This window comes from Micropterus salmoides, unplaced genomic scaffold (genome assembly GCF_014851395.1).
Source record: "Micropterus salmoides isolate LMB-PRFRI ecotype aquatic unplaced genomic scaffold, ASM1485139v1 Ms_hic_scaffold_9, whole genome shotgun sequence".
In the NCBI taxonomy this organism is placed as follows: Eukaryota; Metazoa; Chordata; class Actinopteri; order Centrarchiformes; family Centrarchidae; genus Micropterus; species Micropterus salmoides.
In genome coordinates this window covers 33297016-33324686 of record NW_024044681.1, presented here as the reverse complement: position 1 = coordinate 33324686, position 27671 = coordinate 33297016, and the positions used below count along the sequence as shown (strand labels likewise).

At 40.3% G+C, this 27671-nt stretch overlaps 1 protein-coding gene across 3 annotated transcripts; it reads right to left on the bottom strand.

Moving 5' to 3' along the window:
• Nucleotides 1-700: 700 nt before the first annotated feature.
• Nucleotides 701-27038, bottom strand: gdpd5a (glycerophosphodiester phosphodiesterase domain containing 5a). Of its 3 annotated transcripts, none has more exons than XM_038708928.1 (16): nt 26716-27038; nt 21412-21585; nt 16405-16508; nt 16088-16181; nt 15939-15998; nt 15754-15852; nt 14838-14931; nt 14295-14440; nt 12198-12280; nt 10115-10265; nt 9346-9576; nt 6645-6790; nt 5170-5317; nt 4713-4795; nt 3055-3167; nt 701-2071 (listed from the first exon to the last, which is right to left on the bottom strand). In XM_038708928.1, the coding sequence occupies exons 2-16, from the start codon at nt 21526-21528 to the stop codon at nt 1980-1982; spliced, it is 1761 nt and encodes a 586-aa protein (XP_038564856.1). In that variant the 5' UTR covers nt 21529-21585; nt 26716-27038; the 3' UTR covers nt 701-1979. The 3 variants fall into 3 exon arrangements, with proteins under 3 accessions (XP_038564856.1, XP_038564854.1, XP_038564857.1); XM_038708926.1 differs by having other exon boundaries at nt 26721-27038; XM_038708929.1 differs by having other exon boundaries at nt 9355-9576; nt 26721-27038.
• Nucleotides 27039-27671: the final 633 nt, after the last annotated feature.

Sequence of the window (27671 nt, the reverse complement as noted above, 5' to 3'; positions counted from 1 at the left end):
TGATACTACTTAGTGTAATGATGCAATTTTTAGTTTATCCTAATCATTTTTAAGGTTATACATGTTTGAATGTATAAAGTGTTGAGTAAGACATATTTACTACAAATTTTCTGAGCAGCTAACACGTATGTAATCATAGTGACAACATTTGATAAAAGTTCCAGTTACATTGTCATTAGTTTTGCTGGTCTTGATTATAAACCAAAGTGGACACATTATGACACATTAACACATTTTGATCTGATGATGGTGCTAGATGAAAAGTCAGAGGATCACCTTATTGTAATTAATCCTGAGGAGCAAATGAATGTGTGTACCAAATAGCAATCCATCCAACAGTTGTTGAGCTGTTTCACTCAAAACCACAATCGTCAACCTCCCAGCGGCACTAGAGGAAAGGTCAACTCACCAAAGTCAGTGGGATCCTCTTGAGATCACAAATATTTAGTACAAAACTTCAGATCCATCCAGTGGTTGAGATATTTCAGCCTGGACCAAAGCGGTGGACCGAAACACGCTGCTATATTCATTTCAAATGTCTTAACGATTAGGCACACAGTACTGGCTGCATGCATGAAAAAGCAACTGTTAAATAAATAGTTCTGTTGTAAGCGAATCCAGAAGATTTTTTTATTTCCATGTTTAGCATTTACTTTTAGTGTTTTTACATTTATTTGTTCTTCCACAAAAGACAACCTGCACAAGAGAAAATATTCCTTTTATTGAACATGTCTGCGGCAAAAGTAGTTTTATATTACCAATCACTAAACTACAAATACTATTAGACAATATTCCACTAGTCAATTAATTTAACAAAAAGGCAGCCATGTGAAAGTTGTACTAGCTAATATGACTATAAAGTAAATCAATCATGGCATGACAGAAAAGAGGCAGAAAAAAGATCAGACCACTGACCACAATATACTCTCCCCAAAGCCCCTCATCCCACGAAACTGCAAGAAAATACGTTTTCACATGTGCCCTAATCTGTCTTTCACAATTAAAAGAAGACATCAGTCTTGTGATAATAAAACCAAACATAAAATACACAATTGATTTAACCAAACCATTGAAATCCTCTCAGAGGGAAGAAAATAAAAACACGTGAAACAACTCATATTTACATCAGTTTATAATACAGGACACTACACAGCCTGTTCCTTCTGTTAAAAAAAACAACAGTGAAGTAAATCCCATGGAAAAAAACAACATTACAGTCTTTATTAGCTCAAATACAACTTTTGAGAAGGTCACTCAAGCGAACAGGGATTTTTTTCTCATAGTAGTCAGATGTCTTTGTGGCCCAATCACCACGCACATCACCACATTTGTCTGCTGAATGAGCAGCAGTCATCTTTTGGTTCCAAGAAGACGAAGCCAAGAAGCTTCTACATTTAAATGTGATTTGAAGTTGTTTTAAAATGATGATTCAAATGTTTTGATGGCAGAGAAACACAAACTCCAGTGTCACCTGCTCCATGGATTCAGTTCTGACGGAAATACCATCTGACTCAGACATTTGCCCAATGCTTAGCTAACCCCGTAAGTGATGACAACACGGACAGATACTTGCTACACTTACCAGCGTACACCTTTAAACATTGAAAGTAAGAAAATGACTTCTTACAGCAACTTTAAAGGTAAATGGCAAACTATTTTTGAGGAATGTGGTTGACACTGGCAGCCTGATGTAATAACATGGAAAAATTACACACAAAAAGATAGTACACACATTCATATTTTACATAAAACTGGAAAACTAAAAGAATAATGTGTTCAATAGGCCAAACAGAAGAAACTTTCATTGTCCTTACTTTAGACAATATTTGGTATCCATGTTGTTTTCACTTCCAGGGTAAGTTGACTACTAGGTCAGTTTCTCTGACGGGCTCCTTTTTCTTCCGACATAACCTTCAGTCAGTCAAGCGTGGAAATCAAACTTTCATCCAAGATTTTCCAGCTGTGGCAGTGTGTTAAGTTTAGCGACTGAGGCCTCCATGAGAGTATGTCGCATAACCGTTCTCAGGATACAGAGAGAGCTCCTCAGTACTGCTGAGCCCATTGTTAACTTCTGAAAAAGACGACAGAAGAAAAAAGAGATTTACTATAAATTATTACTCTCCCTACTGAACGAAATGTACCTATTTTCATGTGCTTGATTTAGCTGGAAATGATTTAGTTGGATTATAGTAACAGCTGGCATTTATATACCGAACCATCAGATCCAGTACAGTAAAAGCCCCCATGTGAAGAATTTTCAAATGTTCAACTTTGGCACCCCCAAGTGGTACTATCATACAACTCTATACTCAGGCTTCCCCCCACCTATGTGACTTGCATCCGCTTCATTATTGGGTCCAGGTGTAAAAGTCCTGCATGCAAGTGTGTATTCATGTAGCATAAGTGTGTGACCAGAGAGTAGGTGCAGGTACGTAAGAAGGACAGAAGAGAATAAATTATAGTAATAAGATCTTTAACAATATCAGATATGCTATATTATTATTATAAGCAGTGTTATAATGATGAAATAGATTTTTGATTTTAAGCAATAACCAGCTTGGGGGGGAGGGGGGCTTCTGCCATAATTGTGTAGTGTTTGGACTTGAATAGTAGTGTTGCAGTTGAATCTGAGTCATAAACTTCCACTCCTTCATTTCATTTTTGTTGATTATCGTCAGATGTATCGCCAGCTTCTAGATGCATTACCACCAACACCTGGACTGGTGTTGCACAGTAGATCATGGTGCACTGTGGGATACTCCGAGCTCTGACTACTGGTGTTGCATAGTAGTATGTGTCAAGTGTGCGTTTCAGATGTGAGACACACTTGCCTCCTACCTGGCGTGTAAACGCACATCCTCAGTGAGTCTTTGGACAGATCTTGTCTCATAATGGGAATCCTGGTTAATGTGTGCCCACCACAGAAGCTGATTTGCATGTTTAGAACCTCAAATTTTCATGGTTGTATTTCCACCTGGATTTTATGCATGTGTGTTCTGTCCAGTTACAACCTGAACCATTTCTTTCCAGGTGTGAATGTAGCTAAAGCTGCACCTGAGAATATGAGCCTCTCCTTCATGATGTTGACGTCCCGACTGGACCGACGCGTCACAGCGCTCAGCATGATCTGTTCTGGGTTATAGTTCTGCATCCCGCTTATCCTCCACCTGTTACAGCACACACAGATACAAACCATTACAAGCGCATAGAGGCAATGATTCCAACCGTGTCATTAAACCATACCAATTCAATAATGATGGTGCCAGACTGGGTTTTTAAGATACTGATACACATGAAATAATACATACATTTACTGGAATGCAGACGGAAAAAGAAAGTACAGTGAAGGAAAGGAAGGAATGGCCTTGAGGTGTCGGGCAGAAAAAGCACAAGGAGGACAGACAAGGAGGCAGAAACAAAGGCCAAGGCAGTCGCAGCAGTTACCTGATCATATGATAGCTGACAGATGCCAGGGGGCAGCAGAGGAAGGTTGCATGCAGATCAGGCAGAGCACAGGACAAAGTAAGAATGTCAAAGGAGAAAGAGAGAATGAGAGGACAGAGAGGACAAAGAGAGGTTACAGCATGGAGGAGAATCACGGAAACAAGACAAAAGATAGTAGGAAAAGAAGAACAAAATAGATAAGAAAGATAAGACTGAACAGTCCGTGTAGATGCAGCGGCCTGGACACGGCTCGGCTTAGGTCCAGTCAGACTCAGAGGCTTGTGTTAACACTGTGCAGTCACAGAAAACAATTCAAAACCTTCAGCTTCTTTACATTTGAAATGTTAATATATTCAGATATTTGCTGCTCCTGCCAACATTTAGATCACATTTGACCGAACACGTACTGAAAGCTCTGAAGTTGCTAATGAGCTGAAGAAAAACACATTTACTGTATTTCTGCAGGACATTCAGCCTAACTGTGTTCACTAAAAGAGATAACATAATTAAATATTTAAAGAATACTCAGCCACAAGAGGCTTCTCACTGCATGGAAAAATAAGACCTCATGAGTTCACCCAAAATGTAATGGTTTGGATGCACTCTACTCTTCTAGAAAGACATTCTGATGTTGAATATAAACCACAAATTAAATTGCATTCCATTGTATTGGGGTGGAAGCAGAAGTTATAATAAATAAAACCAATACTATTAGGGTTTAGGGTTAGAAACCACTAGAAGAAACTGAGAAAACTCGCTTTCATTGTAATTCAGGTGAAATAATCCTTTAAGGACACATGAATAAATCACTTGACTCCAGTGTTTTTTCGCTTGTGTTCCCCGGAAAAAAATGCACGTGTGTACTGGTTGTGGCTAATTTGACCAAAGAATAATATTTTGCTTTTGAAGTTCTATAATTCATAAGAAAAAAAAGCAAATATTAGAGTAAAGCCTGACAAAAACAAACATGATTTAATGTAATGTAAATATGTTTTTTCTTTATTCCTCTCCAGTTAGGGTTAGGGTTCCAGCTCTTCTCTACCATTACAAAAAAGTAAATATATGCATTATGTAAGTGCTTTAAACAAAATGCTATGGTGCTCATTTAGAATACCCAAGTTGGGAGAATAAATAAGGTGAGTGTTCAACGAGATTCTGTGTTTGATATCATTTTTCTATGATAGGTGCTTATGCATTCAGAGCGTTTGTTGCAAATGTCAATGTATGTTTGTCGTTTTCCACATGACAACAGTCCAAACTGTACTTACTTTTGCAAACAGAAAATCCCTATGACTATGGCGAGGGAGACCAGATCTGAAGTGATCCAGATGAAGTTGTAAGCACTCTGGCTCTGCAAGGAAAGAGAAAAAAAAGAAATGTAGTTTCCAGTCAACGCCGGCGGATGTCACCATTAACACGCATGCCTCCTGAAGCTAACACAATGTCCTGACCAAGGCAAGAGCCTGCTAGACAGCTGCTTTTTAGTTCAGATCTGTGCCCTTGTCTCAGACTCTTTCCCAGTGTCCTGTTGTTCTCTAACGCCACGCTGAGCTAAAGTCGGCCGCTGAGCTCCCTCATATTTCTCTGCGTCCTCGCCCCCGAGTCTTGCTGGGCCCTCGTCAGTCTCTGTCCTGTCTCCTGCTGTCCTCTCGCCTCGCTGCGTGACCTTGTCTGTGTGTGTGCGTGTGGTGTCAGATGAGGGACAGAGAGAGGAGAGCTGTTTACCATGAGCCAGATGGGGTAAGGCACCTTTTGGAGGATTTGGGGGGCATCGGAGGACACAGAAGGCACCCCGCTACACCACAGAATGGAGTAGAGCCAGGGCTCATTCACTGGGTAGACAGTCACGCTCACATTATTGGCCAGATACTCCCTGGGGAAAGGAAAAATACATGTCAACGCTGATGGGAGAAAAAAGCCCTCTCCCTTTCACTCCTTAGCTTCTTTTACTCTCTTATCACAGCACTCACATGACCACTGTGCAATCACAGGGAAATAAAGTCACTTTAAATGTTTTAAGCATCATAAATGCATGCACTGTGAAACACTAACCCTATATTTGTTAATCTAAAGATGCTATGCTAAGGGTGAGTATCCCAGTTGAAGGCAAAGTATGTGTCACTAGAACCTCCTGGGTCCGCTGTATACCTGTAACTGCCAAAGATGGTAAAATGTACCTGCTACTGAATGCAGTGATATTGTGATTATTTTTGCTTCATGTTGGACCTGAATATTATTTTGAAAATTCAATAGAACAGCCACGGGTAAATTTAGCCATTGGTGGTTCTAGTGTTAAAGGACCAAAACAGTGTAATTTTGAGATTATCCCTACCCATGTGAGTACAAGTACGCTGTGTATACATTTCACATATGCAATAAAGGCCCCCGAAAACATCAGCTTCTTATTGTGAGTGATGTGAGTGATAGGGTCAGTGTTTAGTTGTTTTGTCTGTGCTCTTCTCACTAAGTTGAAGTACTGTGGCTGAGGCCCAGTTGGGAAAAGGTGATGTTGCACGTTATCTCCATGCACCAATCACAGTCTGAATCAAAATCTGATGATAGCTGATGTTTGCAGGACACTATTCTGGCCAAACCACACCCACATCGTCCAGATGAAGTAATAACTGGAGTTCTTTTTTCTGAACTGTAACTTTGAATTTAGCTCCTTTAGTGATTAATTTTTAACAGTACAGAGAAATAAATGAGATTTGAAACCAAGTTTTCTCCACAAGTACTCCACCGCTTAAGTATTGCGCTCCTATAACATTGTCGACAGTTTCATCAGACTTCTCACAGCTCCCTCAGGAGACACTAAAGGCTTTATATGACTTTTATCACACATGCAGTACTTCTTCAAGACCTGGAAACATTGGAGGAGGTCCTCGTCTTTAGCAAATCTCTTTTGCTTTGGAGGAGATTTGAGTTGAAATTGCTCCTATGCTTGTTAACCTCCTTATGTTTTCCACATCCACCCAGCCAGCTACAGGCGTTACTTGCAGCTGGCTGTTTATTAATCCAGAAATAAGAAGGAGTTGTATTAAAGTTAAACTTTGCTATAAATATTTTAGTCAAAGTTACACCAGAATGGTCCTTTTGAAGTATCTTTTTTTCAGATAGTGTTGAAACAACAGACAGAACTCCTCCTTCAGGATTTTTCTGAGCACCTTCCTTGTTGCTAGGCAGTAGACGCGTGCTCTTACTGTATGTCTTTGTGGCTGGCCTTGCTGTAGCGGAGGGTCAGGCTTGTTATTCCCCTCTGCCTTATCTCTTGCATTGACAGCTTCTCATTTGCGGTCTGCTGAAGCCCTCGCACCCTCCCCCTGTCCGTGTCGGGGGTCCACGTCACCTGGCACAAACACATATGACATGGACAGACCCTGATCAGAAAGAAAATTGGCATGTGCTTCATATGCAGCGATGTTACACTTTAACGGTGCTACTTGTAGAATTTAAAATATTAATATGATGTTAGCAAAGTCATTGTGATCTCTTGGTGTACAGGAATGACAGAAGCTTTTGTTGCCAATATGGCACACTGTTTGGCATTTAAAGGTTCAGTGTGTAAGATTTAGTGGCATCTAGTGGTGAGGCTGTGAATTGCAACCATCTGTCCAGTCTACGGCCCAGTCCCAGTGTCCACCCTCACAGACTCACAGACTTCGTCCCACTGTCAAATCGTCAAGTGCGCGAGGATTTTGAGCCCTTTATAGACCCTTTTCGTAAGTTCACATTTCTGCAGACTTTGCCTGAGGGAATTGCCCACAGTTCATAGCGGTCTTACGTGAAACATGGGGGTTACCAGGGGAAGCCCGGAAGCGAGTGAAATATCATGGCAAATCCGCGTTATAAGAGAAGAAGAAAACAGTAAACAAACAAGCATCAACACCTACGATGATGTTAAAATTGTTGAAAGTTTTCTTAACTTAAGATGGAGCATAGAACACGTGAAGTCAGAGGAATGCAATCACCTTATTACACACTTAGTATATTCAACTATTTATTTAAGTTTTTGCTTAATGATGCTGTTTGACCAACAATAGTGTACTGATTATTGACAAGTATATCTTGACATTTATCTCTCCTCCACTCTGTACGGCGAGAGCCTGCAGGCAAAAACATAAAATGAAAAGTGTGTTACGTGTTTCAGCGTCGTCAAGGTAACGTGATAAAACGGCAAAGGGCTGTCCCGTTCCTGTTTACAGCATTTTGAGCCCTTGCAGCCTCTTAAACTCAATCACTTTCCAAGAGACGTCAGTAAAGTCTGTGAGGGTTCAGGGCTTAGGGGGGACATTGGGATTGGGCCAATCACTGCCCCCTAACCTTTCAAATAGCCCAGGACAGCTACGGTGGCTGACACAGCACAAAAGGTGTCTCTTCTGAGACAGCAGACAGAGGCTTCTTTAGGTATATTTATTAAGAAATGATATTTACTTAATTATTCAGTAAAACCATATGTTATTGTGACTTGGCCACTGACAGATAACATGGAAAATATAAGCCAGTGTGAAACACTGTCAGTGTTTCTGCACCACAGTCCATTATAAAGTTTATACAAATATTGACAAGGGAAGGGTCAGATTATGGTGCTTTGATAGAGACAAAAAATATAAATAAATAAATACTTTTATCACGTGCTGAAATAGATCTCAGTCATGGCTGCAACAGTTAGTCACATAATCACTTCCTCTTTTGCCTACAAAATAAAAGTGTGAGAAGCTTGTTTACTGTAATGCAGTACTGCAGTTGAACTGAGCTTTTACATGAAAAATTCAGAATGACATTAAAAGAGTTTGTAGCCTGCTTGACAGACCTCTGAAAGAGCCATCAGAAAATGTGATTCCCCTAAATGTCCTCTGCCTGGAGACACTGGGGAAATGAAAAAGCGTCCATAGGTTGATGGATGAGGATCAAACACCAAAATAAAAACACTGCAGCACATGCTGTAATGTGAGCATAAGAAACACTGCATAATCCATTTGTTGAAGAGAGCAAAAAAAAAAAAAAAAATTGTCCCAAGGTAGTGTTGAACATCCAACCCTTGGGTTATGAGCTCTGCACTTTATCAACTGAGCTAATTGAACAACATGTTGATATTATGGCTTATATTCTCATCCACCATTTAATGGTTGAAAATGTTACAATACGTATTTATAGACCCCTGCAGTATATTATTACTACTTCTTCTTCTTCTAAGTACAGATTCAACGTAGTGATGAGTGTCTGCACTGCTTGAATTGAATTGAACCTTATTTATTCTCCCAACTTGGGTATTCTAAATGAGCACCATAGCATTTTGTTTAAACACGCTCTGTACCGCTGTTTGTGCATTTTCAGCTACTGTAGAAACATGACGATGCAATGTGGCAACGTCCATGGAAGGGGGACCCGCGGTTATGGATTTAAATTGCTTCTTCTAAGGTAATAAAAACACAATGGTTTATTATGCAAGGTCTTTACACACCACTGAAAACATAGTTATGGATCTTACATTGCATTTCTGTCGATAGATCCTCAGAAATATTACAAACTGAACCTTTAAGAATACATTCCTTTTTGGTGCTATATGTCCTTGCCTCTCCCGGATGTTACTAAACGTGTGTCTAACTTATTAGGCCTGATGCACTATGTTGGAATAGATATTTACGCTCGGCTTTCAATCCTTGCAGCAGTTTGTAACAGCAGAAAGAACAGTATCTGCTAACTGTCTGTTAAAAGCAATCCTGTAAATTTTCCACAGTATTCGCCATAGTAACACACTTTGTAAAAATCCTAATACTGTAGGACAACACCAGCTGCCAATCTCAGTGACAGCTGTTAATGTACTCATGATTTACTGGGGTCACAGTACTACAAGCAGCACCTTTAATAATCAATCAAAGGAACAAATATGGAGGGACCTACAGTCCTCACCCTCTTCTGGGAAATGCCTGCCTTCTGCACAGCCCACAACGTGTCCATGAACCAGTTCCGGTAGCGCGGGTGCTCTGGTGGAGGCTTCCGGATGTTGAGCAGCGCTGAGCTGTTGGCCCTGGCCGTCAGACGCAGCATTTCCACCAGACTGCAAACCGTCTGGTTGCCTATTCTGCTCCGTTCCCTGGCTGTAAGGGTTTCTACTGTCCAGTAGGGGTCACTCTGGAAGCAGAGGACAGACACTGAGATGTAACATACACAGTGTTGTTCTGTCGAATGGTTAATACAAAATGAAGAACAACTGGCATTCTAAATGAAGTACATGCAGCTAATTTGTGTGTACTGAAAAGAAATTAATCAGCATGTGCACCCAGTTTGTCGTCAAAAGATTTGATTACATAGACCTTCATCAGCACTGTTCCACTGCACCTATATTCCATAACCTCATGTTGCTCATCAGAAAAGGTAATTCATTTCTATAGCCCTTGCACAGGAGATTTCTTTTTAACATGTTCTAGTGTTTAAACTGGGTTTCACTACATTTTATAGTCTTGCAGCACATTCTAAATATAATTTCACTGCTAGACAAATTCATCGTACAACACAATACCTGCATAATTCCTCCAGGAATCCTTCAAAACTGAAACATTTTATTTTCCTAAAGGACTTTTGATGTGGCATCATTGAAGGGCATTTTATAGTGGTCATGGAATCTGCATGAACAAATCAGGGTGAGTTGAGGTGAAGTGGGCTTCAGTACCTCCAAAAACCACTGGCCTGCGTTCAGAGAGCGAATCTCTGTCCAGTTGAAGAAAGAGGCATCGTCATTCTGTCTGACTGGGAAGACCTTACTAACATCCGTGGTTCGTCTCATGGTGTGGTCTCGCATAAGGAAGGGAACGCCGTCCGCACTGGAAGCGACAAAATGGTCAGAAAATGTTGTACTTCAATTATGATTTAGTATATTCTTTGGTATAAGGAACTATAATAATTAGCAGATGTGGAATGTGCTGGAACATTCCACATCACCAGACATTACTTCATTCAATGACACTTGGTTGTATAAAGAAATGGCTTTTATTAAATTTAAATGTTTCTACATAACAACCTACAGTATGTGTCGGCTGTGGGATTTACAGTGGGTACGGAAAGTATTCAGACCCCTTTAAATTTTTCACTCTTTGTTTCATTGCAGCCATTTTCCAAAAATCAAAAAAGTTCATTTTATTTCTCAGTAATGTACACTCAGCACCCCATCTTGACAGAAAAAAACAGAAATGTAGAAATTTTTGCAAATTTATTAAAAAAGAAAAACTGAAATATCACATGGTCATAAGTATTCAGACCCTTTGCTCAGTATTTAGTAGAAGCACCCTTTTGATCTAATACAGCCATGAGTCGTTTTGGGAAAGATGCAACAAGTTTTTCACATCTGGATTTGGGTATCCTCTGCCATTCCTCCTTGCAGATCCTCTCCAGTTCTGTCAGGTTGGATGGTAAACGTTGGTGGACAGCCATTTTCAGGTCTCTCCAGAGATGCTCAATTGGGTTTAAGTCAGGGCTCTGGCTGGGCCGTTCAAGAACAGCCACGGAGTTGTTGTGAAGCCACTCCTTCGTTATTTTAGCGGTGTGCTTAGGGTCATTGTCTTGTTGGAAGGTAAACCTTCGGCCCAGTCTGAGGTCCAGAGCACTCTGGAAAAGGTTTTCGTCCAGGATATCCCTGTACTTGGCCGCATTCATCTTTCCCTCGATTGCAACCAGTCGTCCTGTCCCTGCAACTGAAAAACACCCCCACAGCATGATGCTGCCACCACCATGCTTCACTGTTGAGACTGTATTGGACAGGTGATGAGCAGTGCCTGGTTTTCTCCACACATACCGCTTAGAATTAAGGCCAAAAAGTTCTATCTTGGTCTCATCAGACCAGAGGATCTTATTTATCACCATCTTGGAGTCCTTCAGGTGTTTTTTAGCAAACTCCATGCGGGCTTTCACGTGTCTTGCACTGAGGAGAGGCTTCCGTCGGGCCACTCTGCCATAAAGCCCCGACTGGTGGATTGCTGCAGTGATGGTTGACTTACTACAACTTTCTCCCATCTCCCGACTGCATCTCTGGAGCTCAGCCACAGTGACCTTTGGGTTCTCCTTTACCTCTCTCACCAAGGCTCTTCTCCCCCGATAGCTCAGTTTGGCCGGACGGCCAGCTCTAGGAAGGGTTCTGGTCGTCCCAAACGTCTTCCATTTGAGGATTATGGAGGCCACTGTGCTCTTAGGAACCTTAAGTGCAGCAGAAATTTTTTTTGTAACCTTGGCCAGATCTGTGCCTTGCCACAATTCTGTCTCTGAGCTCTTCAGGCAGTTCCTTTGACCTCATGATTCTCATTTGCTCTGACATGCACTGTGAGCTGTAAGGTCTTATATAGACAGGTGTGTGGCTTTCCTAATCAAGTCCAATCAGTATAATCAAACACAGCTGGACTCAAATGAAGGTGTAGAACCATCTCAAGGATGATCAGAAGAAATAGACAGCACCTGAGTTAAATATGAGTGTCACGGCAAAGGGTCTGAATACTTATGACCATGTGATATTTCAGTTTTTCTTTTTTAATAAATTTGCAAAAATTTCTACATTTCTGTTTTTTTCTGTCAAGATGGGGTGCTGAGTGTACATTACTGAGAAATAAAATGAACTTTTTTGATTTTTGGAAAATGGCTGCAATGAAACAAAGAGTGAAAAATTTAAAGGGGTCTGAATACTTTCCGTACCCACTGTATATGTGGATCTTCATTAAATATAAATAACCCAGGATTAAAATGATATTATATATACTGTGGTTAATAACCTGATCGTGACGTCTGCCTCCAGGGAGCTGGCTCCATGCTGCAGGGCTCTGTTGAAGGACACTATGGTGTTTTCTGGAGCCAGCTAGAGCAGTGAGGAGACAGACAGGAGGACTACTGTCAGTCACGGTGTGAAGAAAACACACATGAAACGTAACAGAATTATCTAAGAACATTCAGATAGGGAAACATGATGATATGATTCATGCTTTATTTAGCTTTTTTGATGTATTACATTTTATATGTTCTCTCTTAATATTTTTGGGCTGTGCCATGTCATGCCATTTACAATATATTGGTATAATTTTAACATGATAAAATATTAAATGAAATTCATATCGTGATAATGGCCATATTCCGACTTGATGTAATGACATCATACCATTACATGCTGCAACAACAAGCATGGATAGAAGTGGAAGTAATGTTGCTACCGGCTCCAATGTTCATTCCAAGATTAGTGAGGAAGTGTTTTGGTTGCAAAAGATCAGATGTACAACAAACCCCGGTAACGTGGAAGAAGTGCAAGAAATCTGTAACATCTAAAGGGTGAGAGCAGCAAAAAAAATAAATCCAAGGAGGACAGCTATTGTGAGTTCTAAACCAAAAATATTTTGCAGTATTTTGTCATGTTGTTTGGCCATCAAGAATATCTCTATCCTAGAAATACCCTGAAATAACATGATTTTACTGTAGGGCAATATCGCCTGCCCCTATATGGTTATTTGACAATGCCTGAGGAAGATCTCTGCTCTCGCTCTGTTAAATTAAAATTCTTTTGCCTTCAGTTTGTTTATTTGGATATCTGTACATACTTCTGCAGAGCATATTTTTTATGTCTGTTTACAATGGTGAAAAAACCTTGCTAAACTCCTGCTAAAGGTAACTAGTTTAGCAGAGCAGCAGCAACTCTAGGGGAATCTATTCTATCTTTGAATTAGAAATTTAAATGTGAATTATATTGCTTTCATATACACATACATATACTTATACCTTCAGGCTACTAGCAAAACAGATTTAATTCATGACTATTAACTATTAACTTAGGTTTATCACTAAAATTTACAAAGTAGTACTAGTAGGCTGTGAGAATTGTCCAAAGAATGTGTGCAGTATTGCATTTTTTAGGTATAGCGGAGGTCTTATGGCAGTGACGTTTTAGGGAATAAACTAATCAGTATAAAAAAATCATAAAGTTAAGACATTACAACCTTTATTTAACAACCGTAGAAGTTTGCCAGCCTGAAAACTTTTAGCCCTTTTTTCTCCACTTCACTGCTGCTGTATTTGCTGTCTGCTTTGGTGCAGGATACATTGCAATACACTTCCCAATAGGTAGGCAGAAAAAAACAAAGGAGCCATGAAGTCCAATGAATTAATTTCCATATTGCTGACAATGCACAGTCTTTGACTTGTGTTTCCAACGCTATTTCAGCTTTATTCAGTCATCTGTTTATAGTAGGAGGTGATCAGTGAGCGCCTCCAACTCTACAGAATCTCTGTCTATCAGGTATGTGCATAACTTTGTGGAACATAGTAATATGTTTTTAGGCATAAAAAACTTTTGGCCTGTGCTCTGTGATTTATTTAAAACCTCCACACAGCTCAGGTCCCTTGCAGTGTGTTTAGGTGTCTACTGTACGTGTACATGAGTATGTGTGTGCCTTTAAAGAGCAGGAAAACAAAGCTCTGAACATCCCTGTGCATTTGTTTATAGCTAGTCATCTGGAAAAGTATTTGCTTGCCCAGCTGTGAAATGACAGTTCAGAGTGTTGTTGACTCTCATGCTTACTGAGCCTGACAGCAGGCTCACATGCTGGAGCTGCACACCACTCTGCTCTGTAAAATATAGTGCAGGGGCATGCACACACTGAGTCTGCACAGAATTGCTTGATTTATCAGCATAAGATGTTGATGTAGCAATTCTTGGGAAGAAAAATGAGTCAGTCAAAACGTAGGCCATTTTTGCCACGTTTTTTATCATGCAGTAAATGAACACCTGACATATGAGCATATGTGCTGTTGCATATGAGCTGCACATCATCCATCTGAGCAATTAACTGGCTCAGACAGCGAGGTCTGGCAAAGCACCAACTCACCATAGGAGCTCCCCGTCGGCCAATGACGTCTGGTCGAGGTTTGAGGTTGTGGCGGTCCATGATGCAGGGGCAGTTAAATGAGAGCGGTGCCAAACAGAGAGCCAGGAGGATGATAATGTAGATCACCAACACCATCACCTGGAAGCCTAAGAGAGAGCGATATGGAGGAAGGAGAGTCACTTTATTCATCTTCAGCTCATCTACTCATCATGAAAAGAAATGTTTAGCTTTGTCTGTGTTGGTTTGTAGAGTTGTTAATCTGTTTGGAATACCAGAGGGTTGCATTCCTTGAAGGGGAAAAATCAATCAATCAATCAATGAGATGTAGTTAAACACCTTTACTGTAGCACACAACATCTTCATGTGGTTGATCAAAATATAAAGCACCTTGTCATGGAAACAGGTGGATAACTATAGCTTTATTCTCAATAAAATCATAGAAACGATCCAGTCCTAATCACTCTGTTACAGCTAAATAAATCAAAAGCAGAAATCTGCCCTGGTGATGACAGGGATCTTTACTCTAAATACAAGTCAACTTACTGGATCGCTCTCTGCGGACCACATATCCAGCTACCAACCAGCTGATAGCTGTGACTGTTGCCAGGGCTCCAATGTGCAGGAAAGGTGCTGTGGACTGGTAACAAAACAGATATACAATCCCGGTGTAAATTGATGGTTACTTATTAGAGAGAACTATTAGAGAATAGAACAGAGAACAACTTAAAGGGACCTGTAGATAATAAATAAATGACAAAAGTAGGTAAACAGTGTGTGTTCCGGGAGAAAGAAGAATTTGGCAAAAGAATAAAGTAAGGCAGACGAACAATCACACCAGATTTTATTTTGCATGGACCAATAATAAGCTGGGACTGTTACTGAATGTAACACGGGAGTTAAAAGCAACTGTGGCAGCGGAAAACAGACTGGGAGTCGTCGCAAAGTAAATACGACGACGTGCACAGCGCAAGTGTAGGCACAAGTGTTTTTTGCACGATGCAAAATATTTCAATAAAAATACAGGGTCAAAAACTCTGTCAGTAGAACTCTGCTTCTGTTTCTGCTGTGAATGACTTATATGACCCAATTAGAGCGCTAAACATGAGCATCTGCATCATCGTTTCTAAAGTCCTCCATTTTCTGCCTGTCTGCACTAAAACGCTACCCGGAGTTTTAAAACAAAAAACGGGGTAGCGTTTTCAAACTTGTCTGTTTTAGGTCTTCATTGCTGCCGTTTTAGTCTGGACGGGAGGCGCAAACGTAGCAAAAGGTCTGTGTTTTAAAACGAAAACGCAGTAGTGGGCACGGGGCCTAATTCTAGGGATCAATTCATGGAAAGTTTAGTTGCAATTTATTAATCTTCCCTTTAACTGTCACTATTCTACACTGCATATAATCCACAACAGCAAAAACAAGACACAGAGTGAGCAAAGTCATGTCCTTCTGAATCTACACCAACCTGTAGTGATACAAGCAGGATGTCCCACTCATCTCCCCATATATCATCAACAGAGACAACACCAGAGATAGTGGTGAGCAGCGTAGCCAACACGCCAATCTGTAGAGACGAGAAGGACAATGAGGATTTCAAAAGTGTGTGTGGTGCAAACCCATGGTAAAAATTTAAGATGTTAATCACAGCACCTTGTGAACCCAGTACAAGTTGAGCTGCTGGCCCAAGGATATATGGAAGAGTGCTAAAATCTGAAAAAGAAGCAAGATGCAGGGAGTTATACTGTAACTGAGAAATAAGCAAGTTTGCTAGCATTCAGAAGTTACCAAAGGACCGTTACCATTAAGAATGTGATGTAGCTGAATCCCACGGTGGTGGATGCGAGGATGGGGATCGTCTCATCCTTCCACTCTCCAGAGCGGTTGTATACCGACCTGGGGTGTGAATAGGTAAGGTTTGAATGATCTATGCTGATGGTAAGACTAATTCATGCCAATGGGGTTCGTTCTTGATAGGTTTTCAAAATACACATGTTGGCAGGTCTGGTTGCTGCGGTAACGTCAGCACCCAGCTGTTCATAACCTCATCCATCCATCCAAACATGCTGGTCACAAACAGCTTGTCACTTCCAGTGACACAGTGGGATGACTGACTTACCAGTTGAATTCGTTGAAATCATTTCGAGCCACCAACCAGAAGTACGCCCAAAAGAGAAGCAGAAAGAAAGAGCTGCACAAGATGACGAACCATGTACACTCCCACTGTAAAGGAAAATACAAACAACAGTTTACTTTTACAGATTCTATACTGACACTATTACATCCACTTAAAGGATATGAAGAGTGTGTTTTAAGAGTGTGAGTATGTCTTAATAACATACTAGAAATTACAGAACAAACTCTGAGAAGGAAAGGAAGATATGAAAACTGGTATAATCAATATTTGTTATCAACAACGGATCAAATGATGCATCTAAGGTGAAAGGGATTGGTCATAGAGACAAACCCACAGATAACCACCCCACTCTGTCACCTATCTGAGTGGACGTACTGTACGTCTCTCAGACCACTGAACTGGTTTAACAGTAGGGGTGTGACAAGACACTTAGCTCAGGAGACGAGACACAATACTGAGTTCACTGGATCGACACGAGACAAGATTTTAACACTAATTTTAAGAAATCTTCAATGCTAAAAATTTTTAAAAATTGTTAAAACTCGTTTAAAGTTTTTAACAAGGAACTTTTAGTTCACACACAATGAACTTGAGTTTGCTCATAATTGATTTTACTACTTTATACTAAGTGTAGACCTATTTGGGGACTACAGTAATTATTGGAGACAATTTCTTAATGAATTAAGCCATATATTTACAAGTGAGATATCACTTAACATATCCTTGAAATATCTCTTTGTTTGAGATTCTCTTTTATTTTATGTAGGCCAACTACCCACTTCTACAACATTTTCACAATCTGATGATTTTAACCCCTTACTGTGCGGTCTTCTGGCTTGACATGTGGGACAAAGGTACAGAGGAGAGCTTGTGCAGCAGTCAAGGACACTTCCCTTCAGTAGTTAACAGGATTAGGAATTAACGCTCTGTTAGGAAAAGTGTAGAGTATGATAGGCAAGTCAACATATCCTGAGCACTGATAGGCTTTGCACCACACCGTGCCTGGACTCACCATTTCCAAGGGCTTACGTAAGAGGCTGGGAGATAATTAGATGTTAGATGTGCAGGGAAAGAGCAGATGCACCGATGAAGTAGTTGAGTTTACACAGGACGATGAAATGAAAGGTTTCAGGAACGGAGAGGGATGAGAGGGCATGAATATGAATCAGGGAATATCTTCTGATGCAACCAGTAACAACATTACAGCAGAAATTGGGAAATGATGAGCACCAGTGGCTGTTTTTAATTGGTTTACCTGCTACTCACAGGTCAGTTGACTGTACATGACTATGGGGCACTGAGCCTGAGTCACATTGTTAATTTACCTCGAGCACCAAACAACAGTGGGAATAGTGTCCTAGATATGGACTCACAGAAACACAGCATGAAGTCAGACCACTTCCCAAAATGTGAGATTTATGTCATTCTGCCCTTGTTAGTGTTCTACATCCTGGTTTCCACTCAGAGTGGGCTTACACTGGAGGGAAAAAATCTGAATCCAACTTTAAAATAAAATGTAGTTTACATTATTTCTCAAAAAGTCATAATATTATAAAATTTAATTCCTCATTTTGCCAGAAAAATTAATCAAATTCCAGATTTTTGTTAATTAGAAATTCTCCTGTGTTCATTTACTTACCTAAACTTTAGCTATCATGTACGAAAAACACAAAAGGGATCTACAAAATGGTGCATCTGTTTTTTAAAAACAAGGTCATGAGAAAATATGTTTGAGGGTTTGTCATACATGTCCATGGCTTCTACTAAACACATTTACTACATTTCATCCATTCATCCAAAGTTACCTCCATATGACATTTTCCTGCTTTTAGCAGGCAACTCTCGATGTGCTGTAAAAGTCATTTTCAGGGGAGCTATGTGAGACTTGACACTTTTCTCCTGAGTGCTACATGGCCTTCAAAGGTCTCTCCACCTCTCCAATTAGAACTGCCAACTTCTGACAGCGCCCATAAATCCTGATCTATGTGTTGATTTCACTGACATGACAAACGTCTCCCTCCTTCTTTCCTCTGCTGATAAATTCTGTACAGAATGGCCTGTATCAAACAAGGTCAATGTCAGCTGAACATGGACACAGTAACAGATAAAGAATAATAATACAGAATGCAGATATGTATAAAGTATGAATAAAGTACCATATAAATGGTATGTGCAATGGTAGAATGGTTTGCACACATACTGTATCCATTTTCTTGGAATTTCTATATACTGTTGTGGGCCACAGTGCAAAGAGAACATTAAGCCTCCTTAATAATAACATCAGTCACACATCACTGTGTTGCAGTGTAAACAGACGGCATTTAAGCGCATGAATTGAATGAACCTCTCTGCTTATGTGTAAGCACTGCATGTGTGGCTACATGTAGCTTTGCAAATGGAAAGGGGCAGCTGTGTGCTTGCATTTTCTCCTCTTGGTCAGCACATCATCAGTGCCCGGCTCACACATTCATTAAATGGACTAATTTATGGCTGAGCCACTGGCTCTTTGTGATAAAGAAGACATCCAACAGCAGTAGCTGTGGCTGCCCAGTGGGTTTCCAACACAGCTGGGTGTCTGGCTCTGTGCTTTACACATCCAAACACTGCACTGATTCTGGTACTTGCTTTATTGTGAGGATCGTTTTCCCCAGTTACTAGGGCCTGGTCTAGAAGTCATTTAGGAATTCAGTGAAAGAAATTGGGACGACATCAACTTCTAATGGATTAGCTTTGGAAACAAACTTTTTTATTTAAAAAGATTCCTAAAATTCCTAAAGACTTTCTAAAATGAAGCTTAAATGATTGAAACTACAAATTAATTACCTTACAAACACCTTAGAAAGATAAACAAATGTTAGACTAGCATTTCATCAGTTTTTAGTGAAGCACAATTGACACTGCCCAACATCTGACAAACATGATTTAAATCCAAAGAAATGTATTTCCAAAGCTCAAAGTGGTGAACATGGTGATGCATGTCTGTAGCACGATGTCTGGCATCTAAAATATTTCCATTTGGGGTCTATCCATTTAATCAGAAAATCCAAACAAAATTTTGTGATAAAAGACTACACTAACAATAAATGGTACCTAGGCCATTTATAGATAAAAAAAGGAGGGAAACTAAGGTGAAATTCAGGGTACAAAAGCAGCCTGTAATGCCAAAATCAAAATGGACAAATGTGCGTTGCAGTTGTGTAGTTTTGTGTTGCCTTTCACAAAGCCAGACTAATTTCTTTTTGGCCTTCAGAACAACACAATGGAAAATAGTTAATATATTCCTGAGGTGTGATCAGGTTTCTGTGCAGCCTCAGCAAGACTGTGTTGTCTAATTATCAGCCTCTGTTTTGCTCTGCTGCACACTATATACAGTAAGCCAATGGCCACACACTCTCCTATTTTGCATTATAGGGTGCCTGGATGTAAGTAGCAATCATTGAAATAGAGATAAAAATATCTGTTTCCATTACTTTTGTTCTTAAGGTTTCATCATACAATCATTTAGGCTAGGATCATGTACATACATACAGTAGATGTATACACACATCAGTCATGTTTCTTGTTCTTTCATCATTACAACCTATAGGACTGCAACTTTTTATTTTTTATTTTCTTCATGCAGTAGTGTAAATTTGCAACAGTCCAGCGGGCTGATGACTGAGTTGTAATACAGGTTCCAACTAGAACAGCATCAGCATTTACACTGCACTGCAAATATTATGGCAAAATCACCTATGATTAACATAATAACCATGGTTCTCTACTCGTCCCCCTACTACAGTTACTACAGTAGTATAATAAGCAGCTGAAAGATGACACTCAAGTTCAGCTTTCTTTGTCTACTTTCTCTTATTCTGTGTCATGACTCATTCATTTTAGGACTAAAACTTATCACGTTACTTGTAACATGTTACAGTAATGCAATTAGTGTACTTTTTTCAGCAACAAGTTGTGGATTACAATTTAAAATTTTGTAATAACTTTACAGTTACTCTGTTACAGTTGTACTGGGAGATGGATGGTGGGCTAATATTGGTTTGGTCTCCGTGTTCAGTGGACAGACTGGTCTGTGGGGTGGTTCACCTCTACCAACAGAGCTGAAATGCTACTTCCCGTAATTCCAAAGTTGTCTTATACACATGTTGTGTGTTGTTCTGGACAGCTAGGTGCAGTCGCAGAGGCTAAGCTAGCTGTTGATGGCCAGTAAATCCCTCCAAAATTGCAGGATTTGTTCATTCACAGTGTCTTATTTTCTATTTCTACATGAGTTAAATTCAGAAGATGTGACATGAGGGTGTTGAAGATTTGGAGTTGTTTCAAGGCACCTTTGACAGATCTGAACTGAGTAACAAAAGTAAAGAAATGAGCAATGGCAACGCATTACTTTTACAATTCACAATTTTCAAGTAACTTGCCCAACACTTGTCCCAGCCTACTGATAATTTCAATATGTCTGAAAGACACACTGTATAATAGGAGAAGGCTGTGTTTTGGTACTGACAGAGAAGTGTCCATAGCACCAGCTATTGAATTGAAGATACGGTCAGATTTATAGGCTTGTAATGCTTAGATATAATATTTCATGATTTAAATTAAAATTTTGCCAACTCTTATACTATTTCATTACAGCAACATTCTTGCACTTCTGTTTAGACATTTAACATTTGAGACTCATGGCGCTTTTTTTTTGTTTATTGAAAAGTGTCTCGTAGAAAAACATGTCGACCATTTTTAAAGAAAAATATCTAAAAAAGTATTGATTTGGAATAAAATTCTGTATTGTATTGGCACAAGTAGTAATCAAATATTGATAATTTGATCACTCAGCGACAACAACTTGCCAAGATGCATCTACATACAATAATAATACTATAGTACTACAGTAATACGATACGATTGTTGTTGATTGTTGTTGATGTTATATATTTGAATTTTATATAAATATATTATTATGATACCCATACTTAGTGATCATTGGTATTGTCTTACCCTGGAGCTGTCGTCTTGGGAACGCTGGTAGCGTTTCCAGCGGCAACCATAGATCCCAGTGACAAAGGACACAAAGACCTGCTTCTCATAGACCTGCAAGGGTTGGTGTTTCACCATGCTCCTTCAGCCTCAACGCGCCACCAGTCCGTTAACATCCCACACAGGACTGGGAACCTGAAGAAGAACAAAGTGTTACTAAACACAACAAGCCTTCATCCGATTAGTTCAGTCTATACAATTACATTTTTAATCAACATTCCATGTCATGTCATGTTGCTGAGATATATGTACACAAAACACAGTGAATATGTTGACACTCCTGTGCTTTGTTTGGAGTAACATCACCTGTGAGAGGAAGTCAACACACTATTTAACAGTGAGTCATGTTTGGGACAGACATAATAATATAGTATATGTTTTACAGTCACACATCTAAGGATTTGACTGTGGAAATGTGGCAAATAAGCATCGACAGGTAGGTCTATCTATGGGTATGACTTGATCGTTGAAAGAGAAGCACATCTGTAGAAAGGAAAGAATCAGAAGGAGTCAGCACGCTGCCCTAAAACTCACTTCTGCCTCAGACAAAAGCTCGTTGCCTTGGTGGCAGGTAAAAATGTCTTGGCTCAGAAGGTGTTGTTTTTTATGGCTCACTAGAAGAGACGGTGTTCTGCCTTGTGACTTTTTTCAGGGTGCCTTATATCTCAAAAGAGTGCTTGTGTGTCCTTCTGACTTTTCTTTTCCATATAATTTCTGTATGGAGTATCTTACAGAAAGAATTATGGAATTCCAGTAGTTAAGCTCATGTAACCTTTAGTGTGCTATTTATATATTGTCTAAAAATAAAGCTGGATACTGGGAACAAGCTTTTAGTCTGAGCATGTGACCTTTGGAAACACCTTGTTCTGGTGAGTAACAAAGTATAGACTCTCTATGGATGGCAATGGCATTCCACCACTTTGGTGCCGACTGAAATGCCTTGGATGGCTTGCTAAGCATTTTTTTTTTTACAGACATTCATGGTCCCCATAGGATGAAGAGTTTTCCTCTAGTGTCATCACGAGGTTGATTCTTGGATAGATTGAATTTTTTTACAGATATTCAAGGTTTCTTGAGTATAAAATCTCATGACTTGGTGATCCTCTGACTTTTCATCTAGCGCCAGCTTCAGGTCAAGGTTTTACTTTGCCCAATTCTTTGGTTCATGACCAAATACCTGCAAAACTAATGACAATCCCATCAGCCTCAGCTGTAGGCCTACTTTGTGTTAAGACCATTCTAGCATGCTAACATAAAACTAGGATAGTGAACCTGGTAAGTATAACATAAACATTAGCATGTAAGCATTGCCACTGTGAGCATGTTAGCATGCTAATGTTAGCATTTAGCTCAAAGCACCACTGTGCTTAACATTAAGTACCGCTTCATAGCTAGCATGGCTCTAAACTCTCAGCTTAATTTAAGGCATTTGATTTATTGTTGGATCACATGGCTGACTGACAACACTGCAGAAAGGGCTAAATAAAGATAATAGTCCAAACTGCAAGTTCATAATTAGGGGTGCAAGAATTTCAATTATTCGTTTCAATAACGGTTAGATTAATCGACTATCAAAATAGTCGTTAGTTGCAGCCCTATTCATAATACTCTGATTTTCATGCACATACAAACTCTGCACCCAGTCGACTCAGGGTAAGCCTCTGCCCCATCAAGAGGGCAGTTTACCAAGCTAAAGGAGCCATGCCTTACAAATAGTCTTGGATCCAGGGATCCAGTTAACTGTAGAAAAGTCATTGTGATCACCTTTTTAGCCTTATTTGGTTATGCTGATCTTCACCTGATTATGGTAGATGTTGCTGCTTAGAAGGGAGGCAAGTTAAGCTAATAGGGTTATTCCATGGCCAGGGTCGGTCCACTTTAGCCGCTCAGAGCCAAGCCGTGAGACATGCGTTTCCACTACTAACTCGAAGCAGGGGCCGAGCAGAGCCATGTTATCACAGCCACAGGATTGGCTCAAGAATGTGTTGTCATCCAGTACAACAAAGCCGATAAAAAGAATGGCAAACACACAAAATGTGTCGCTCTGTAGTCAGACTGACGATTGCGCTGTGTCAAAAAACAAAGCCTCCTCGTTCATTTCAATGAGGCCTGCTTTGGTACAGCAGGGATGACTGCAGAGGGCCTGGTTGGGAAATTTAACTAGCCCACCCCTGATCTTGACACCACTTATGAAATCAGAACAATTTATTGCTGAAAGGCCCCACTGTAACCTCTGTGTCTCATCCTCTAAACCGAAAAAAGTACAGCTGAAAATAAAATGTTTTGTTTATCTTTTTTTATAAAAGGTGGCAATGAAGAGCAATATCCCGGTCAAATAAAAACAGATAATGGCATGTTTCCTGGTCAACGATCCTTAACAAAACAAACTCCTCCTTTGGACTTCTCTGAGCCGCGACATGAAGGGGGGACTGGCCTAAATCTGTGTCTAGCTGTGTCTGTGTCTTTGTACAGCAGCTAACACTGTTTCCATGTCACAAGATGTAAAACAACAACAAAATTAAATCCAACTGCTTGTTAGTACTTGAACTGTGTATCCTAAAGGTTATTCCCAGGGATAAGTGTGAACATGTCTTTAGGATTCACTGCTAACCTAAATCTTTACAACAATCTTCAAAAGAAATTATTATGCAACCACCTTGCAGAGCTGCATCTTTTGTTTTTTGACTGGTTATTATATGGGAACTTCCAGGCCTGAGGAAGCGCTCTCCTGGATTCAGAGGAATTGGCAGATGCCCAGCATTCATATCCTGACCCCATCCTCAAACAAGGGCCAACTGGAGCTGAAACCACAGGGGCCTTATTCCAGACAGGTTGGCCTATTGTCTCACGGTGGCTTTCTACCAGGATGCTATCGTCACAGAACTGTGGTCATGAGGTAAACTAGGGTCAGTCAGTCTGGGTTGAGACACTTCACTCCTCTGTTGCTGCCTCATTTCAAGCTTCTTTACAGTGAACTGAAAATAACTCCAAAAGTTTGCCTTCCCATATTCACCTTTCTTTTCCACTGGGTATAAACTGGGTAAAGCAAATAAAGCTTATTTGGTACGTAAGGTAGATAAAAGTGTTTCTGTCTGACATAATAATGGTTCATGCCATTATAGTCAAATGTTTTGAGGGAGGTGTGCAAACAACAAAGGCAATGCTCCTGGCAACAGAAAATATCATAAAACAGATCCAAGGCAAGGTACAGCAGGATTGGAAAATGATGCAACATATTCCTGGATCCAAGACTTCCATCAACACTTGACAGGAAAGATGTGCTAATAAAATTATGCGCAGCATAAACTAAGTTCTGTTGACAGTAAAACTGTGAGCAGCCACACACGGACTGGAATTGTCAGAACACACAAAAGCCTATGACCTCAGTGAATGTGAGTTTTAATGATGAAAATACACATTGGTGGTATTATACTTTGCTTTGTTAGAGGTTCTCTATGGTTCTATATGGGCTGTAAGGAGTCAGCAGTGTTAGCTGACCTGATGGTGTACTTAACAGCAGCATGAACTGTACAGTTGATTGGATTGCCATACTCTCTACAGTACTGTTTCAGGGCAAACTTAAGAATTGCACTTTTTAAATCTGATATTGCTGCGTTTACAGCCAGCAGCTTGCAAATGTGTGAAGAAGGGAGCTCTCCAAATCTTACTCTACTTCACCCAGGTTCACCAGTACTAAGCCTATGACAAAACTCGCTCCTATGTGCTTTCAGCTGGCCTGTCATTCACCTGGTTACAGGCCAGTTTCCTCTCATGAACCTGCCATTTACCTGTGAGGACTTTACTACTCTCCTCACTGCCTTACCAGCTTCCAGAAGTAGCCAGAAGTAAATACTGTCAACATCCCTCCAAAGTTGCAGGCACCTCGCTGTGTCAAAGTTGTCAGTGGGTGAGTTGTCAGTAGAATCATGGGCTCATTGAATAATAATACAATAATCCACTAAGTCTCAGCCAACCAATCACCACAGAGCCTCTGCCATATCTGTCTATTATTAGCCTTTATCTCGGTCACTGTCGCCTCTTTCCAGGCTTCCATCGTTCACTCCTTCATTAAATTTATATATGCATGCATTAATTGTATCCTAAATCTTTCAGTGGATTTAGCCAAAAATAGAGTTTCCATTAGTACCCATTATCCACACAGGGAGGAGTATGACAGCACAGACTGGAAACAAAGTTGCTGTTGAAGCCAATGAGTTTATTTCAGTAAATGCTGGTTTTTCGTAGCCCTGCACAAACCTGCATCCATCAGGTTGTCATAAGACACGAGCTTCTGCTTGTTTAAGTGAAGCCATAAGGGCTGGAGATTCAAGACCTGCCTGTTGTGAGGCAACCTCTGATTTATTAAAGATGACTGAAGTCTGATAGATAATGTAAGTGGCGCTGCACAAAGGCCAGGCCACAGATAGAGATGAAAAGTGGTAGTCTGTTATGACTTCTGCTAATCAGATTTGGACGGACCAGTGTGATTAAAGCTGGATTCATTTGCATTGCAATGATGATGGTCACTATGGTTGTCAGATTTTTGTGTCAAAAAAAATCACTAAAGGTCAATATGCTTTAAATTCCTTAATTACATATTGACATTCAGTCAAGAAAGTATATATACATGCAGTTTTGTCAATATTTCCAGTTATAATTACCAAAGAGCTTCTACATCAGGCTGATCTACATCCTCAGTTGAGTGTGTAGCCAACCATGTCAGAAAAATTATCTCAATTACAATATCTTGGTAATTGAGATAATTTTCAGGTCAAACTGTCACTTCAGTGTGTGTGTTCATGTAACCATTTCTTATTTTTGTGTATGATGTGTATGAACGCTGGTATTGCTTTTCTATTCCAAAGCTTACTTACACAACACCCCCCTCTGCAGCAGGCGCCACTTGTTGCTCAGGTAACACAAGCAGTTTCCCTTATTTCACACCTGTCAGCCAACCGTCGTGCAGGAGAACACATGCAAACCAATCATCCCACTGTGTGTGTCCGAAAAAGTAGAGCGATGTTAGACGGTCATAATGCTGCTGCTGACAGCCTGTGCTGATTGGCCACAATAGGATCTAAATCTTTGAAAGAGGTCTGATTGGGAAGAAAATGTATGAATGCATTCCCGCTTGTAAAAAGCACCCAGTGAGGACAGATCACTGAAATCAATTCCACCAATTGATCACAAAACTAAACACAGTGCCAAGTGACAGTTCCTCAGATTATACGAGGATAATCCGATAAAGTGCGCACAAACACTAACCTTACCTCCACGACCGCCGCTGTATCCTGGACAGTGAAACGTCAGAAGCTCTCGGTTAATCAGTTATTTCCACGGATGTGGACATGATGTCGTCTCTTCACACTTGGACTTTACGGATTCATATAAGTCTTTAAAGTAACTTTCAGCGGCAGTCTGAGACAGACCGAGGGCGCACATCAGCCTATGATCCGCACGAACAGCGACGGCCACGTTTAACGCAACAGCTGGAACGTTTTAAAAAACGGATGTTTTAATAAACCATAACACAGTTTCTCCTTGAACAGAGACGTGCCTTCAGTGTTCATAGAAGAGTTAAAAACTGTAATCTGTCCGACACGGTGTGGGTGGAGCTGTGGGCCCACTGCAAAAAGTATTCCAGCTAAGCGGTTTTTAGACCAACCGCTGAACCAACTGACGCGTTGAAACGGGTACTTTTTATAGTGTACTCGGTATGTGTGTCAGAGGTGGATGGACCTGGGCAGCAGTACTGCAGTGTTACTACTGGTGGACATGAGGAGACCGGCTTTTGTGGCTGTTGTGTGATTATTCCTGTTTGTGCGTGAGAATCGTATTATGACCCTAAACACATTATAGAAGGCCTATCCCTTTCTAATAAGTGGTCCTTAATAAACGGTTGGCTATATTACTGGCTAATAAATGAAAAATCTAACACATGGTCTCTTACTTTCTGGAAAGGGCTGCAGGGACTCACTTTCAAACTTGCTTCATTTGCTTCAGGGACCCTCTAAAAACTAGATAGGACTTGTTGTCTAGACAAGGTAATTACTTTGTGTCAAACAGTATAGACATGTGAAGTCACCTAAATCATAGAATTCTGAAGACTTGTTTTTTGAAGCCACTCTACTTGATAAACTGTGCAGTGATAGGAAACCTCACTCCATATGCAAAAGTCAGTTTCACTCTTTTCTGCAAATCCTATGCCATGAATTTGGCTT